The sequence below is a fragment of the Mesoplodon bidens genome, assembly GCF_964165515.1.
Source record: "Mesoplodon bidens genome assembly, chromosome: 7".
NCBI classification, from domain to species: domain Eukaryota; kingdom Metazoa; phylum Chordata; class Mammalia; order Artiodactyla; family Ziphiidae; genus Mesoplodon; species Mesoplodon bidens.
In genome coordinates, this window is record NC_138164.1 from 20,397,569 (window position 1) to 20,415,683 (window position 18,115).

At 40.9% G+C, this 18,115-nt stretch overlaps 1 protein-coding gene across 3 annotated transcripts in view; it reads right to left on the bottom strand.

Annotated features, from left to right (window-relative positions):
* SIK2 (salt inducible kinase 2) overlaps positions 1-18,115 on the bottom strand; it is a 130,134-nt gene that overhangs the window by 5,362 nt on the left and 106,657 nt on the right. For 2 of the 3 annotated variants that reach the window (XM_081239224.1, XM_081239222.1), the window contains exons 9-12: positions 8,507-8,671; positions 1,291-1,531; positions 534-818; positions 225-388 (exon numbers count right to left, since the gene is read on the bottom strand). In XM_081239224.1, coding sequence (XP_081095350.1) covers positions 225-388; positions 534-818; positions 1,291-1,531; positions 8,507-8,671 — 855 coding nt within the window. The remainder of the gene's footprint in view (positions 1-224; positions 389-533; positions 819-1,290; positions 1,532-8,506; positions 8,672-18,115) is intronic. The other variant, XM_081239223.1, reaches the window with a different exon arrangement.

Below are 18,115 nucleotides of genomic sequence, written 5' to 3' on the forward strand. Positions count from 1 at the left end.
AAGCCTCCACGTGGTACCGATCACCTGGGCCAGCATGGAAGGGTCTAACCCAACCTGTCGGGCAGATGGCAGCAACAAGGAAGGCCTTCAGGCCGTGGTCTTTCCAAAAGAACCCTGTTTGCTCCAGGACTGGAGTAAATCCTCTAAATGAAATGACACACCATCAGGACGAACGGATGCCTTATTCTCACCTAGCCACTGTGGGCAGGGCCCAGAGCACGCACCTGAGGGCAACTGCTGCCCAGGTCCTGCAGCTGAGGAGCAGGCGGTGCCAGGTTAGGGTCTGCCTCTGAGCCCAGGTGCTCATAGAGCAACTGCACTTTGTTCAACTCTAGGATTCCTTTGGTTCTAGCCAGATTCTGAAGATGCTGTCGAAATGCTACAATTCCTGAAAGAAAGAACAACGACCAAACAGTTTAAATAAAACACAAGGCCTTTCAGTGACCAGAGGTATGGAACCAACATGGCAACAAACCCCATCCAGTCGTACAACACAAGAGCCGTAGGAGCCAGCAGAGAAGGCAGGCAGTCACCTTGGGTGAGGGAAGTGTCTGACGCCCGGCGGCCCTCTCTGAAGCTCACTGGAGACCTGTTGTGGGCCTCTCGTTTCTGGGAGCTCAGAGCCTGCATGGTGGGGTTGGCAGGTCTCAGGCTCACGAAGGGAGACGTCATGCGGGGTGAGGCCTGATTGGCTAACATGATGTCCTTAAGGGAAGGGTTGTCCTCAAGAAAGTGCAGGTCCCTCTGAACAGACCCCATATCATACTCAGAGTCCACACTGTCAAGGGAGGGGTTGTCACTCATGGAGAAAAGTTTCCCTTCAAGAGAAAAGACAAAACAAAACACAACACCAGTATGACCACCAATCAATCTCAACTTCTTGGAACATGGGATACAAAGCATAAGCAGCTTGAGTTTTCCACAGCAACGGTGTCCTTAATTTCCAACCAAAATATCTTTTCACAACTTTTTTACATGCCAATTTAATCAGCTTCGAATTTTGTGGTGAAAACACTCCAGAACCTGTACCCATAAGATCTGGGCCACTCCCAAAGAGCCAGAGTCCTTGATGAGTCACATCGCACTCGGATGAAACTGGGCGTCAGGGGAGGCCACTCAGAGACGTTTCATTTTAATCTCTGAGAGCTGCTGAGCAGGCCTAATCTTAACTCCTGCTGCATGTGGTCCACAAAGAAACAAGACATAGGCAACATTCCAGGGGCTGGTTGGTATCATTCCTGTTTCTTGGAGAAGACTCAAGATGCCGGGAAAACCCAGGCCAGCACTTACTGGAAAGCGTACCTGAACCAGGCATCACGGCCAGCTGATTGGTCACTTCCGACAGAGTGTGCCGCCTCTGCCCGCCGCGTGTGGACTGGAAGGCGCCCAGGGCCCGCCCGGGGTCTTCCTCGGCCTCTCCTTCTGTCTCCAGCCCTTCATCAATGGAGGTCTCCATCACGTCGCTGGGCAGTGACTGGCATCCCTTCCTCGCCAGGACGGGAGGCACAGGGTCCAGGAGACAGCCGTTTACCTAAATGTCAGCGTGAGAGGGATGTGAGAGGAGCTATCAGTCACTGCTCTGCTAAGACACTTGAAGAATCCACAAAGGCAAAAATGTCAAGACCTCTGGCCAATTAGAAATTAAGTAAAATAGTAAAAATGTACATATTGGTTACTAATGACAACCATGTAGATGAGAAGTTAAGGCAAGTCAACCGCAGCCCTTGAGAGACAGAAGCCCATTATGACCCAAACTGGCACTGCCTCCCAGGTTTCTCTGAGTCATCACGATTACAATGAACAGTTTTTTTAGTGGTTTCCAGATGAATAGGGTGTATTAGCTTGAGGCCTACCAGTTATTATTATTTTTTTAAATAAGGGAAATGAAGAGGGGGAAGATGAGATTTAGAAAAAAGAAAACAAAACCAACTGCACGGCTCATAGCTAAGAAAAGAGTAGTCACCAGCATTCTTCTGACGTTCAACCACAGAACATACTGGAAGGCTCTACACATACTTCTATATTCATAACTTAAGTACCTGCACATTGGATTTAGTCTTTAATTGGTTCTATGTGCCTAAGGAATGGAAAAAAGAATTCTTTAAAGACGGACATGCCACAAAAAGGAGTGAAAACAAAATTCAGATGGCAAACAGCCAAAGCCTTCCATTATAGAATAACAAATGACTCACAGGCCCCAAATTCCAGCAGAGGTTAAGGAGCAGCAGCGCTCTGAACTCTCTCCGCTCCAGCAACACACACACTATCTACGCTTCCTATCCCACGGGATGAGCTCAGCACAGCTCCTGGGTGACAGCGTCGCCTTCCTCTGCAGTTGCCAAGCAAACCACCTTGGGGGGGCAGACACAGCCCACAGAGGGGAGCTGTGCTTGCGAGTTCTTCTGGCTGGTAAAAAGCCCCAATGAGGAGGCAATTATTTACCTCATTACCTTAACTATCCCCCCGTGGAAATCAATCCAGTTTTCTCCTATGAATAGCTGCTCAGGAACAGCCAGGCCTAAGGCTGAGCTCCCAGCAGTACTTTCACCTGGAATACACCGGGGAGCGCTATTGTTTCCTTTGGAAGCAGGAGAGGCTCATGTATGTGAGAGGTGACGTGGGACATCGCTATGCCAGACACAGGAAACTTTCCTCTTATGGCAACCAATCTGAAGGCGCTGAGAGGCCCTTTATTTGGAGAGGGAGACTTGGGTGACTCAGATCGTTGTTTGCTTGGGGGAGGGGATGGTTATTCCATAAAATCTGTTCTGGGGCTGTAGCCATTACTTGGATAAAGCAGCTAATGCACTACAGGGTTTTAAAGTGACAAGTGGCCATTTAATGCTTTCTTCCTAGACTAAGACCAATCTTCTCCATGGCACTAGAAAACAAAAACTCTGAAATCTGGCCAGCAACAATTACGCTCCCCTCCAACCATCCCCAGATGAGTGTTCCCTTTTTGACTGAACTTAAAAGTTTTCTTGTAGGGAAGAATGGTGGTTTGGGGACTTACCATTCATGACTCTACGCTACGTTCCTTAACTGTCCACGAGTATAATTCTCTAAGACTAGCCAAGGATGATTTGGAAATGAATAAAAAACAACAGAGAAAAGACTGTTATCAAGTAAATATCTACTGAGCATCTTTACATTTTATAGCGTATGTCAAAATTTTGTCAGATATTTCTTTCAAGAAATATTTTGCAAGTACCGCCTTACAACCATGCCTTTCTTTCCTTAGTAGAGAAAGGCCACTTTTTTTCTGAGTACTCAAAAAACCTTGCAGTCTCCCCAAGTTTACTATTTTTCTTAAATTGTCTGCTTAAAAATTTATTTCCTCATCTAGACTACAAGAAGAATTTTTATCGTTCATTTAACAATGTTTACTGAATTCAGTTTCACCCTGGGACAGGTAGATGCCAATGATCTGGTTTTTCAGGTGATGCTTGGTGATGACTGAATCAGAAAACGCCGTGGTGACCCTTTCATAGCTAAGAGGTATGAGCAGAAAGCTGCTCTAGAGCTCATTCAGTTTACAGATGTGAACACTTCCACCTCTAAGATCAGTTCCTGAAACAGGTGATAATCAGGCCACCTTTGCCTGCCAGTTTACCCAGGGACTTGATATAACAAATTAAACTCTAGGATTTTGTGACTGTAACATGGGCTGATCTATCTTAGTGACCTAAGCTGCTAGAAATGAGATCTTTTGCTCTAGGAAACAATCCAGGATAACTGTAAACTCTAAGACTGCAAAATACAATATGGGTGGGTAAAACGTACATTTTCCAACACAGTGTTTTTGCCTTTCCTTAAAGTTCAGGAGATCACTTCCCTTCTGATAAGAGATCTCAGATGCAGTAGATAGCATATATGTAGGAGTCAGCCTCTCAGAAACTCCACCACTAATTGATAATACCCCTGAGCTTACCACATACACAAGATTCTAGCACAGGAGACTGCTAGACTGTTTTGGACTGAATGTTTGTATCTCCCCTTAGATTCATATATTGAAGCCCTAACGTCAGTGTGGCTATATTGGAGATGGAGCCCCTAAAGAGCTGACTAACACGGTAGACTAATGTACAGTACTAGCCAGTGAGCCTGGAGGCTGGGAATGTGCCTTATTTAATTTGTATCCTAAGTGCCTGGCAAGTTTGGCATATATTGAAGAGGCTCAAACCTCAGCTCCATCACTTATTAGGCAAGTTGCTTAACTTCTATAAAGCTCTTTTTTTTTTTTTTTTCACTTGTAAAAGGGGAGTAAAGTTGTTTGGGAGGATTAACTAAAACACTGTGTATATTAACATTATTTCTGGACCAAAGAGAATGCTATTTTATAACAATAAAAATTTTTAAAGCATGAGAATAAAACAACATTTTCTTTTAAAGCATTTTTACCATCTTGAGGCAAATTAAACAAATAACCAGGTGAGGAAGGAACGCACTAGATAACCCCAGTTCCAGAAATTTATCCCAGGGAAATAATAAAAGGTGTAGTCAAAAATTTAGACACAGGGATATTCACCTGAAGCATATGTAAGGAAGCAAAAAATATTAAAGTACCTGATGTCCCAAAATAGAAGAGTAGTTAAATAAGGGTGCATCTAATACAATATATTAGTCAGTTGTTAAATATAACTCATGCTTTCAAAGAAGATTTCACGGTATGGGAAAAATGCTCATGATGTTATATTACGTAAAAGCAAGGTACAAAATTACATATAATAGAATAAAATTTTGTTTTAACAAGTCTACCTACGTACTGAATCACCCTATACTCATCCACCCACCCATCCATCTATCCATCCATCTATAACCTATTCTAAGGAAATGTGTCAAAATGGGCTTACCTTTGGGTAGGGGGACTATGGATAAATTAAGTTTTTCCTTTATCCCTCTTTGAATTTTCCATGTGTGATTCCGACTGGTTTGATGTCTTTTAATTATAAATTTAAAAATCCAAAGTCAGAAGTAAAAGTACAATTTCTCCCCTTTACAAAGTCTTAGAGGTTAACACAATTAAGAGTTTTTGATGAATATCCTTCTTAGATCTTTTGTCATGTGTACTACCTTTATAATTTAAAAAAGGTATTAAAAACGTCAATAGACATGAACAGCTCTACTACACTTGCACTTTCATAGTTTAGTTTCACAGTTCTCTTCCACTATCCGGAACATGGAGATGGTAACTTGGAAAATCCTTTTCTCATAGAACTTTAATAAAATGTTAAAAGTGACTGAAGTGTCCGTATGTGTGTGTATGTATAAAGTCCATTATTCCCAAAGAAACTCTCAAAAGTGAGAGACTGACCCTACTGGGCTTGCATCTGCTCCTGTATGGGCTCTGTACCACCTGGGGGCTCAGTTACTGCTCAGAGTTAGGTGACTGTCTCAGAAAGGTGCTATTTTGGGAGCAATCCCAAACCCATGTTTCAATGCAGACTTCCTGAGGGGTTTTACTGATCAGTTTAAGTTGAAGACTTGTGGGAGAGAAGGAGAAGCGAAACCTCCGAGGCGCACAATATCTGCCACCGATTGTGAGCAGAAATGACTAAGCAACACATGCAGTTACGGGGCATCCTTTAGACGACAACAAATAGGTGTTAGAGGAAATGCATATGAAGCAAGACCAACAACAAAGGGCTAGTATCTCTGTCTGATGGTTTTGTGTGTGTGCGTTTATTTATGGGCCCCAGAGAAAGAGGTGCCAGGGAGGGAAGAGGCACAAAGAGTACTGCTGACATAAATGAAACGGTGTGCAAATAAGACCAACGGATGTCTACAGCCTGGCTGAGTGCCAGGGTGGCCCTGCCAGTGTGGGTGGTCAGTTCCAGCATGGCATTGCTCTTCCTACAAATGCAAATATGCCATCTAGCTTCTGTCTATATCTTTCACAAAATCATTCATTTCCTGTCTGTTTCCTAGTTACGGTAACAATCACAAGCTTTAAAAATAGCTTGCCCTATATAATACGGCAGACAGTGCCCAATCTGTGTTTCGGGCCTGAGGCCCTCATAGCCAAGCTTTAAGCAGACTGCATTTTAATTTTTTCAAGGGGATTAGATTTTAAAAATAAATGAGTGATGTTGCCTCAATTTATGTCTAAATTGCTGGGTGAGAATGTAATAGCAGTTTATGAGGATTTGAACGTGCTAGGCAACCACAGGCAGAGGAACAGACTGTCCACAGGAAGTGGCCTTGTCCTCAGGGACAGGGACACTAACTCCTCCGGGTCAGGAACCCGGCTTCACACCTGCTTGTGGCAGCCCAGCATCAAGGTGCCTTGACTACGCTGTAGTCATTACTCATTACTTAACTTCTGAATCAGCTCTACCTCCAGAGCTCCCTATTTCTGAAACTGCTGTTCACCTTCCTGATCATCGAGGCTCAAAACACTGTTCTCGGTCTGGACTTCTTTTCTCTGGACCCTAACAGTCTATCAGTTTTATCTGTGCAATCTCATTTATACCATCCCCTCCTCTCCAGTTTCACGGGCACCATCCTAGCTCATGCCCTCGTCACCTCCCCTGACACACACTCTAACCTTCTACTGTGCTTGTCACCAGTCTCTCTCCTATCCAATGCAGGCTACGGGCCCTTCCAGGTTCATTTCTGAAGCACAATATGGATCATGGTGTTTCCTTATCAAAAAATCTCCGATTGTGTCCTACTACCTTGGAGAAGGTCCATTTGGAAAAAACTCTTTTTTTACAATTTAATTTTATTTATTCGGTCGCGCCAGGTCTTAGTTGTGGCAGGTGGGCTCCTTAGTTGCGGCTCGTCGGCTCCTTGGTTGTGGCACGTGGATTCCTTAGTCGTGGCTCAAGGGCTCCTTAGTTGTGGCTCGCCGGCTCCTTAGTTGCGGCATGTGAACTCTTAGTTGCGGCATGCATGTGGGATCTAGTTTCCTGACCAGGGACTGAACCCAGGCCCCCTGCATTGGAGGCGGGGAGTCCCAACCACTGTGCCACCAGGGCAGTCCCAAAAACTCTCTTTATTTAAAAAAAAAAAAATTATTTATTTATTTGGCTGCACCGGGTCTTAGTTGTGGCATGTGGGATCTAGTTCCGTGACCAGGGATCGAACCTGGGCCCCCTCCATTGAGAGTGCGGAGTCTTAACCACTGGACCACCAGGGAAGTCCCAGAAAAAACTCTCTTGATAATACTGAAACACGTTCCCGTGTTGAGAGCCCCAACCTAGAGAAAGCGTCTATCCCTTGGCTTGCCATTCAAAGCAAGGCTATTTGTCTTTATTTTGTACAACTTCCCTTCACATGCCCTCTCCCTCAGCCACACTGAGCTCCTGCTCTGACTTAGAGGGACCCAGGCTTTCCTGACGTTTGCTGCTGCTCAGGCCTTTCCCTCCACCGAGATATCACACCCTAGTTTCCATCCACCCTGATTCTGCCCTCCTCCCACTTCCCAGCTCTGACAGTTAAACCAAAGACATTCCCGATCAAATGAACTAAAAGCAACTCCCCCGTCTCCTTCTAGTCTTGTAGCACTTTTATTTTTTTATCTCTTTAAGGGACCAATTATGTTTTATCAATTTATTCAGTACCTGGCACATTACCTTTAGTTAAGCTTCATGTCTCTTCTGCTAGACTACAAACTTTGAGGCAGAACTAATGTCTGAGTCAGCTTTTTATTACCTAATGAGGCTAAAAAGACAGGAAACCAATTATTTGCTGAGTATCTACAATTTGCCCAAAACCTCACACCCATTCTTTCAATTAATCCTCACAACAGTCTCATAAAGTTGGTATCCTTGTTTTACACAAGAGAAATGGAGGTTCAAAGAAGTTAGTCACTTTATCCAAGTTCACACAGCTAGTGAAGAACAGTCTATTTTAAACATACTCTAAGACCTGCCCATTAATATGATCCTCTGTATATCACTGGATGCTAAGTATATAAAACACAAATTAGAAGTTAAATAAATATTCATTAAATGAGGGAAGCTGTCATGTTCCATATACTAAAAGCCAACTTTATGCAGCACACCAGAATAAACTTATCTCCTTTAAGTATGTTCAAACTGGACACAAAAAGATGTTTTAACTGACCAAAAAAGATGGCTCATCATTTTGTAGCTGCAGCATAGGCAGCAGAAGAGAGGCCACAATAAAATAGGCAAAGCCCAATTTAGCACAATAGTTATACTTTTGTTTTCAGAATTACAACTGGTTTTAAAAAAAAATCCAAAACCTATGAGGGATCTTGAACTTGAGAGAAGGAATTGGTTAAGGAAAGAGAATGAAGAAGGATTCTGAAAAGTACACATGAGATCTGACATGTTACATAACCGTCGCAATGACAAGATGGAGAGAGAGCGAGATTAGGCCTGGATACTTTTCTCAGGTCTTCTGCACAAAAACAACTCCTCCCAAGTGACTTGAGGAAATGACAAAGTTCAGCTAAGCCGAAGTACAACATTTGTGTGGACAGAGTTGAAATCTCCAGCCAACCAACAAGCTTGGAGTCTCTCAAACACATCTGTACCTTTGGAGTGTCGACACACTCTTCCTCCATGAATGCTGCTTCCGCCTGACAGCCGGATGCTGGAAACGTGAAGGCGTCCACATTGGATGCCTGTGGGAGGAGGGCAGATCGCATCACTCGCACGTTTGGTGAATGCACCGTCACTGGGAGTCCCACAGTTTGTGTCTGTAAATATGGCAAGAACGGAAAGTTTGGGAACATTAATACTTTCTATATAAATATACAAAATTCTTGAAATAAAACAATTCTTCCTGATGTAATTAAAGGATAAACAGTGATTTGTTGGAAACTCCAGAAAAGATGTGATGAAGTACGTACATGGTACAGGTATCGATCTGAGGCAGTCTAGCAATCAATTATTCTGAGATAGGTTGTACAGAATTTCATTCCTGTTCCATGATGAGGTGCATAACTTTCACAGATGACAGGAAAGCTAGCCTTTGTAAGGAATCTAAGATGCTCTTTTTCAATTCAATGAACATATATTGTCTATATCCTTAAATATATTACCTTGGAAAGATACAAAGAAGAATAGAGAAGTCCCAGTCTCTAGGAGTAGGAGATCAAAACTGAACCAGAGATAAGATACACACACAACTAAGTGTAATACAAAGCACACTGCAGTAAGGGCTATCTACCTGCATCTCTCTTTTTTTTTTTTTTGGTGGGGTACGGGGTGAGATGGTATATATTTCTTGGGAAGGGTGTGAGTGAAGAGGAAGAAGAGAGAAGCAGCAGCTACTCGGAGGGGACAGGAATGTCCTTCTTTGAAAGAGACGCACAGACGGAACACACACAGCCTGCTTGCCCGGTGGAAACAGAGATGCTTATTGCTGAGCAAGTTATGTTCCTGAAGTCAACCTACTCTAGAAAGTCCATTCTCCATGTCTCCTCTGTTAAAAATTCTAAGTAAACAAGTATTACAAAGTCTTCCTCATTTAAAAGAGAATTTTCCTTTATGACAATTGGCAAGAATTGATTTTGAAGATGAAACCGTTGGATAATCCTTTCCTCCCCATTTCTTCAAAACTAGCAGAATAATTTATTAGATGCCTTTTGAACATAACAGACATTGCAAAACATCCGAGAGAACAATCATCGTACCAGTTTCTAAAAGGCAGAGGAATGGCCTGTATTTTTTCTGCCATTGTCACTTTAAGGGATATAGGATGGTGAGCTTTAAATTCAAACAAGTGAAAAGGAACAAAATGGTATGATTCTAGCTTTTCCCTTCCCAAGACCTGGTTTTGATTCCTGGCTCCATCACTTACTAATTGTGTGAACCTAATCAGTTACCTAAACTCTTTGCATCTTATTTTCTTTGCCTCTAAAAAACATCATAATATCTACTTCACAGTGAAGTTAGGACTGTAAAAGGCAACATGTAAAGTCCTTCACTCAGTAACGTTAATTCCTCCTTTCTCCTTCTTTCTAAAGTCTTAAAATGATGACTATATATATATATATATATATATATATATATATATATATAGTTTTTTTTTGCGGTATGCGGGCCTCTCCCTATTGTGGCCTCTCCCGTTGCGGAGCACAGGCTCCGGATGCGCAGGCTCAGCGGCCATGGCTCACGGGCCCAGCCGCTGCGCAGCATGTGGGATGTACTCGGAGCGGGGCACGAACCCGTGTCCCCTGAATCGGCAGGCGGACTCTCAACCACTGCGCCACCAGGGAAGCCCGACAATAATTTAATACAGGAATTAGTAAAATGAATACACAGTTTTGTTCTCAGATACTAGCTAATGGTTCCCAGTTACAATTTCAGGTTGATGGTTTTCAATAATGGGGGAATATGTTATAAATACACTTTATACTTGACTAAGACTATATTTAGAATATACTTTATATTCCAACACTAACATCATTAGATATACTGCAGGAGATAAAGAACAAAATAGCAATAGCAAAGTGCCGGTATTATATGGATGGTAAAAAGAGACAGAAAATACACTGTATATTATTCTGAGCATGACAAAGAAATAGCTTTTCTTATAACATCATTTCTCAGGCCTATATCCTCAGCCACTTTTGAGATGAAACATTCTTTTTTCCTTTCAAGCATTAGTCATTTAAATTAATTTTTTTAGCCACAATGTAAAATTTAAACTTCCGCATAAAGCATATTTGATACATTCTTCTTACCCTTATCATTGGCTTTTCAATCAAAGGATAAAGCTGAACTTTGATTTCTGTTTCCCAAATTTATTAGACTGCTCCTTATCAGGGCAAAGCACTACCTGTAGACACTGCCCTGGAAATGAGATACCAACATGATAACTATGATGTGCTCTTCTCACTCCCTGCCTCTTGTTAGCTGTGACTTTTTAAATGGCAGGATTGTGCTGGGCCAGACCAAGCATAACACATTTTCCTTTCACATCCAACCTGGACTACAACAACTTACTGTGAACTTCGTAAGGACAGAGAAATAACACATTTTATTGTGACAGCCGCTTCATAGGAAATACAATGATAGATTCAGGGGTCTTCTTTTTAGGATTCTTGCAATCACTGACGGGATTAAAGAAGTCTTTTTGGCACAAGTTAGATTATAAATATTCAAATAGCATGCCCAGCACTAAAGATCTGATTAAAGAATATGTTATTATAATAAATAGATGGTTGATTAATATCCCAAGCAAGCAGATATTACCAGTTTCTCCAAGAGTGGCCATAAACACAATAGGCACATGGAAAGATGCTCAACATCGCTAATTATTAGAGAAATACAAATCAAAACTACACTGAGATATCACCACAGAATGGCCATCATTAAAAAGTCTACAAATAACAAATTCTGGAGAGCATGTGGAGGAAAGGGAACCCTCTTACACTGGTCGGAATGTAAGTTGGTGCAGCCACCATGGGAAACAGTATGGAGGTTCCTCAGAAAGCTAAAAATAGAATTACCATATGATCCAACAATCCCACTTCTGGGTATATATCCAGACAAAACTATAATTCAAAAAGATACATGCACCCCTATGTTCATAGCAGCACTATTTACAGTCGCCAAGACACGGAAACAACCTAAATGTAAATCGACAGAGGAATGGATAAAGAGGATGTGGTACATATATACAATGGAATACTACTCAGCCATAAAAAAGAATGAAATAATGCCATTTGCAGCAACATGGATGCAACTAGAGATTATCACACCAAATGAAGAAAGTCAGAAAGAGAAAGACAAATACCATATAATATCACTTATATGTAGAATCTAAAATATGGCACAAATGAACCTATCTACAAAACAGAAAGGGACTCACAGGCATAGAGCACAGACTTGTGGTTACCAAAGTGGAGGGGAGGTAGGGGAGGGATGGACTGGGAGTCTGGGGATAGTAGATGCAAACTATTACGTATAGAATGGATAAAGAGCAAGGGAACTATATTCAGTATCCTGGGATAAATCATAATGAAAAAGAATATAAAAAAGAGTGTATATATGTGTATAACTGAGTCACTTTTCTGTACAGCAGAAATTAACACAACATTGTAAATCAACTATACTTCAATAAAAAAATAAATTTAAAAAAAAGAGTGGCCATAAACAATGACCATGTCCACTAACTGTAATGACTTTTTAGATCATATGTTTATTGTCTTGAATCTCTTCTTCTGATTTTATGCTTTCCACACCATTAAAATGAAAATAACATTTTCTCCTATGGGAAGAATCTTTACTGGTCCCATAGAAAAATGCTTATTACGGACAGAATTGTGCCCCCCGCCCCCGCCCCCATCTATATGTTGAAGCCCTAACACCCAATGTGACTATATCTGGAGACAGGGCCTTTAAGGAGGTAATTAAGGTTAAATGAGGTCATAAGGGTGGGGACCTAATGCAAAAGGACTGGTGTCCCTCTAAGAAGAGGATGACATACCAGAGATCTCTCTTCCTGCACGGGCAGAGAAGAGGATGTGCAAGGACATAGTGAGAAGGTGGCCATCTACAGGCCAGGAAGAGAGTCCTCAGAACCCTGATGGCCCCTTGATCTTGGACTTCCAGCCTCTAAAACTGCGAAAACATAAACTTTGTTGTTGAAGCTGCCTAGTCTGTGGTGCTTTGTTAACAGCAGCCCTAGTTGACTTTTTCTTACAGTTGTGGAGGGCAACCTCTAATCAGTAATTAAAGAAGAACTGGGATGAGTGTTTCATTCTAGTCTACTTACAGTTGATGGGAAGTTGGAGTGAAGGACTATTAAAAACTAGCAGAATTCACAAGAAAAAGGCATATTTAAAAAAAATAGCCACCTGCAGTCAATTAGATGTAACATTTCCTATATATTATGTGGCAAATATAAGTACTCTAAATCCATCTAAGATGGGAATCTCAATGTTTTCTAAGTAGTAATCATGGGTTGTTCATCACTATACCATAAATTCCTTAAGGGCAGGGACTGTTTCCTGGGTACCTATGAAACCGTGATGGCTGGGACTGTGCCTGGCACGTAAGTGCTCTATCTGAACGGAACTGCTGGTATCAGTTAATCAACTTTATCTTTGTAGAAAACTTATGAAGTAGGTATTGCTATTTCCATTTTATATTTTATAGTTATTTATTGCTATTTCCATTTTATAGTTAAGGACCCTGGAGCTCAGAGATGCTGACTTGTTGAAGTCACTCAGCTCAGTATGGAACCCAAGGTCTGCTTGATTGCACAAGTCATGTGATCTCTGCAAAGGATCTTGTGATTTCCCCAGTTCCTTATCACTCTATCAAGTAACAAGTGATTTGCCACTTCTTTAAAAAGATAGTAGAACATCAAAGAATTCAAAGGGAGAAGGCTCTACTAAAGCTTTAAGCATATTTATAGTCATAAAAAGAGAAATCTATTTTTTTAACAAGTTCAATACTAAACATTAGAATGTGAAGTCTCATAGGGAAGGGAGATCTTCTTCAACCACAGTGCCTGTTTCTTAGCATCCAGATGGCACTCAAGACAAGTTTCTGAATGAGCTCTGAAGATTGCTATTTGAATTAGATACATTTTAAGTCACAGTAAATAGCTTTCTATGATAACTTGGATCAATGAATAAAATGAGAAGAACTCACGGGGTGCTTGGTAATAAAAAAAATGATCAAACATAAGAAGCCCCAAGCCAAATGAAATACAACTTGAGATCTAAGGAATTTGCTTCAAGTTTAGATATGAAAGGAAATCATGTACAATAACATATGCGTGTGCTCAGGAGCAATCGTTTATGTAACCCTCACTTGTGTAATGTTTCAGAAGAATAAAGAGACTCGGGAGGGAAGCTCCTCAGCATGGGGGCTTTCCTGCTTCCTATCCTTCTGCCTGGCAGCATTTTCCAGAGGGAAGGGGCACTCTCCATCTCACTATTACTACCCCAACTTAGGAATTCTCATTTTATCTCCCTCCTCTCTATCCTGAAAGCCATACCACTCGACTTTGAAGGATTCCAAGTGCTCAGAGATACTTCAACCCAAATATCTGGAACTTTATTGATATATTATTTTACTCACATTAGTATCAATACTCACATTATTTTAGATATTAAAATATGTATAACAAGGTACACCATTTACCTATTAAAATCAAGATGATTTTAATTTCCTGGGGTTTCTTTTTCACATATTCTGTAGAAGTCAATGCAAAATTCTACTATAATTCTATACATTTTGTAAAATTGCCAAACAAAAAATACAAAGTGAAAACTCTTTTGCTCTTACTTGCACTTTATTTTTATTTATCTAACTTTATTTATTTATTTATTTAACATTTTCATTGGAGTATAATTGCTCTACAATGGTGTGTTAGTTTCTGCTTTATAACAAAGTGAATCAGCTATACATATACATATATCCCCATATCTCTTCCCTCTTGCATCTCCCTCCCATCCTCCCTATCCCACCCCTCTAGGTGGACACAAAGCACCGAGCTATCTCCCTGTGCTATGTGGCAGCTTCCCACTAGCTATCGATTTTATATTTGGTAGTGTATATATGTCCGTGCCACTCTCTCAATTCCTCCCAGCTTACCCTTCCCACTCTCCATGTGCTCAAGTCCATTCTCTACGTCTGTGTCTGTATTCCTGTCCTGCCCCTAGGTTCTTCAGAACCATTTTTTTTCTTTTAGATTCTATATATATGTGTTAGCACACGGTATTCGTTTTTCTCTTTCTAACTTACTTCACTCCGTATGACAGACTCTAGGTCCATCCACCTCACTACAAATAACTCAATTTCGTTTTTTTTAAGGCTGAGTAATATTCCATTGTATATATGTGCCACATCTTCTTTATCCATTCATCTGTCGATGGACACTTAGGTTGCTTCCATATCCTGGCTATTGTAAATAGAGCTGCAATGAACATTGTGGTACATGACTCTTTTTGAATTATGGTTTTCTCAGGGTATATGCCCAGTAGTGGGATTGCTGGGTCATATGGTAGTCCTAGTTTTTGTTTTTTAAGGAAACTCCATACTGTTCTCCATAGTGGCTGTATCAATTTACATTCCCACCAACAGTGCAAGAGGGTTCCCTTTTCTCCATACCCTCTCCAGCATTTATTGTTTCTAGATTTTTTGATGATGGCCATTCTGACCGGTGTGAGGTGACACCTCATTGTAGTTTTGATTTGCATTTCTCTAATGATTAGTGATGTTGAGCATCCTTTCACATGTTTGTTGGTGACCTGTATATCTTCCTTGGAGAAATGTCTACTTAGGTCTTCTGCCCATTTTTGGATTGGGTTGTTTTTTTGTTATTGAGCTGCATGAGCTGCTTGTAAATTTTGGAGAGTAATCCTTTGTCAGTTGCTTTGTTTGCAAATATTTTCTCCCATTCTGAGGGTTGTCTTTTAGTCTTGTTTATGGTTTCATTTGCTGTGCAAAAGCTTTTAAGTTTCATTAGGTCCCATTTGTTTATTTTTGTTTTTATTTCCATTTCTCTAGGAGGTGGGTCAAAAAGGATCTTGCTGTGATTTATGTCATAGAGCATTCTGCCTATGTTTTCCTCTAAGAGTTTGATAGTGTCTGGCCTTATATTTAGGTCTCTAATCCATTTTGAGTTTATTTTTGTGTATGGTGTTAGGGAGTGTTCTGATTTCATTCTTTTACATGTAGCTGTCCAGTTTTCCCAGCACCACTTATTGAAGAGGCTGTCTTTTCTCCACTGCATATTCTTGCCTCCTTTATCAAAGATAAGGTGACCATATGTGCGTGGGTTTATCTCTGGGCTTCTATCTCTGGTCTATATTTCTGTTTTTGTGCCAGTACCATACTGTCTTGATTACTGTAGCTTTGTAGTATAGTCTGAAGTCCCAGAGTCTGATTCCTCCAGCTCCATTTTTCTTTCTCAAGATTGCTTTGGCTATTCGGGGTCTTTTGTGTTTCCATACAAATTGTGAAATTTTTTGTTCTAATTCTGTGAAGAATGCCATTGGTAGTTTGATAGGGATTGCACTGAATCTGTAGATTGCTTTGGGTAGTATAGTCATTTTCACAATGTTGATTCTTCCAATCCAAGAACATGGTATATCTCTCCATTTGTTTGTATCATCTTTAATTTCTTTCATCATTGTCTTCTAGTTTTCTGCATACAGGTCTTTTGTCTCCTTAGGTAGGTTTATTCCTAGGTATTTTATTCTTTTTGTTGCAATGGTAAATGGGAGTGTTTCCTTAATTTCTCTTTCAGATTTTTCATCATTGGTGTATAGGAATGCAAGAGATTTCTGTGCATTAATTTTGTATCCTGCTACTTCACCAAATTCATTGATTAGCTCTAGCAGTTTTCTGGTAGCATCTTTAGGATTCTCTCATGTCATCTGCAAACAGTGACAGTTTTACTTTTCTTTTCCGATTTGGATTCCTTTTATTTCTTTCTCTTCTCTGATTCCTGTGGCTAAAACTTCCAAAACTACATTGAAGAATGGTGGTGAGAGTGGGCAACCTTGTCTTGTCCCTGATATTAGAGGAAATGCTTTCAGTTTTTCACCATTGAGAACGATGTTGGCTGTGGGTTTGTCATATATGGCCTTTATTATGTTGAGGTAAGTTCTCTCTATGCCTACTTTCTGGAGTGTTTTTATCATAAATGGGTGTTGAATTTTGTCAAAATCTTTTTCTGCATCTATTGAGATGATCGTATGGTTTTTACCCTTCATTTTGTTAATATGGTGTAACACGTTGATTGATTTGCATATATTGAAGAATCCTTGCATTCCTGGAATAAACCCCACTTGATCATGGTGTGTGATCCTTTTAATGTGCTCTTGGATTCTGTTTGCTAGTATTTTGTTGAGGATTTTTCTATCTATGTTCATCACTGTTATTGGCCTGTAGTTTTCTTTCTTTGTGACCTCATTGTCTGGTTTTGGTATCAGGGTGATAGTGGCCTCATAGAATGAGTTTGGGAGTGTTCCTCCCTCTGCTATATTTTGGAAGAGTTTGAGAAGGATAGGTGTTAGCTCTTCTCTAAATGTTTAATAGAATTCACCTGTGAAGCCATCTGGTCCTGGGCTTTTGTTTGCTAGAAGATTTTTAATCACAGTTTCAATTTCAGTGCTTTTGACTGGTCTGTTCATATTTTCTATTTCTTCCTGGTTCAGTCTCGGGAGGTTGTGCATTTCTAAGAATTTGTCCATTTCTTCCAGGTTGTCCATTTTATTGGCATAGAGTTGCTTGCAGTAATCTCTGATGATCCTTTGTATTTCTGCAGTGTCAGTTGTTACTTCTCCTTTTTCATTTCTAATTCTATTGATTTGAGTCCTCTCCGTTTTTTTTTTTTTTTTTTTTTTTTTCTTTTTGCGGTATGCGGGCCTCTCACTCTTGTGGCCTCTCCCGTTGCGGAGCACAGGCTCCAGATGCGCAGGCCCAGCGGCCATGGCTCACGGGCCCAGCCGCTCCGCGGCATATGGGATCCTCCCAGACCGGGGCACGAACCCGTATCCCCTGCATCGGCAGGCGGACTCTCAACCACTGCGCCACCAGGGAGGCCCTCCTCTCCGTTTTTTTATTGATGAGTCTAGGTAATGGTTTATCAATTTTGTTTACCTTCTCAAAGAATCAGATTTTAGTTTTATTGATCTTTGCTATCATTTCCTTCATATCTTTTTCATTTATTTCTGATCTGATCTTTATGATTTCTTTCCTTCTGCTAACTTTGGGGTTTTTTTGTTCTTATTTCTCTAATTGTTTTAGGTATAAGGTTAGGTTTTATATTTGAGATATTTCTTGTTTCTTCTTCTTTTTTTTTTTTTTTGCGGTATGCTGGCCTCTCACTGCTGTGGCCTCTCCTGCTGCGGAGCACAGGCTCCGGATGCACAGGCTCAGCGGCCACGGCTCACGGGCCCAGCCACCCTGCGGCATGTGGGATCCTCCCAGACAGGGGCACGAACCCATGTCCTCCGCATTGGCAGGTGGACTCTCAACCACTGTGCTGCCAGGGAAGCCCCTATTTCTTGTTTCTTGAGGTAGGATTGTATTGCTATAAACTTCCCTCTTAGAACTGCTTTTGCTGCATCCCATAGGTTTTGCATCATCATGTTTTCATTGTCATTTGTTTCTAGGTATTTTTTGATTTCCTCTTTGATATATTCAGTGATCTCTTGGTTATTAAGTAG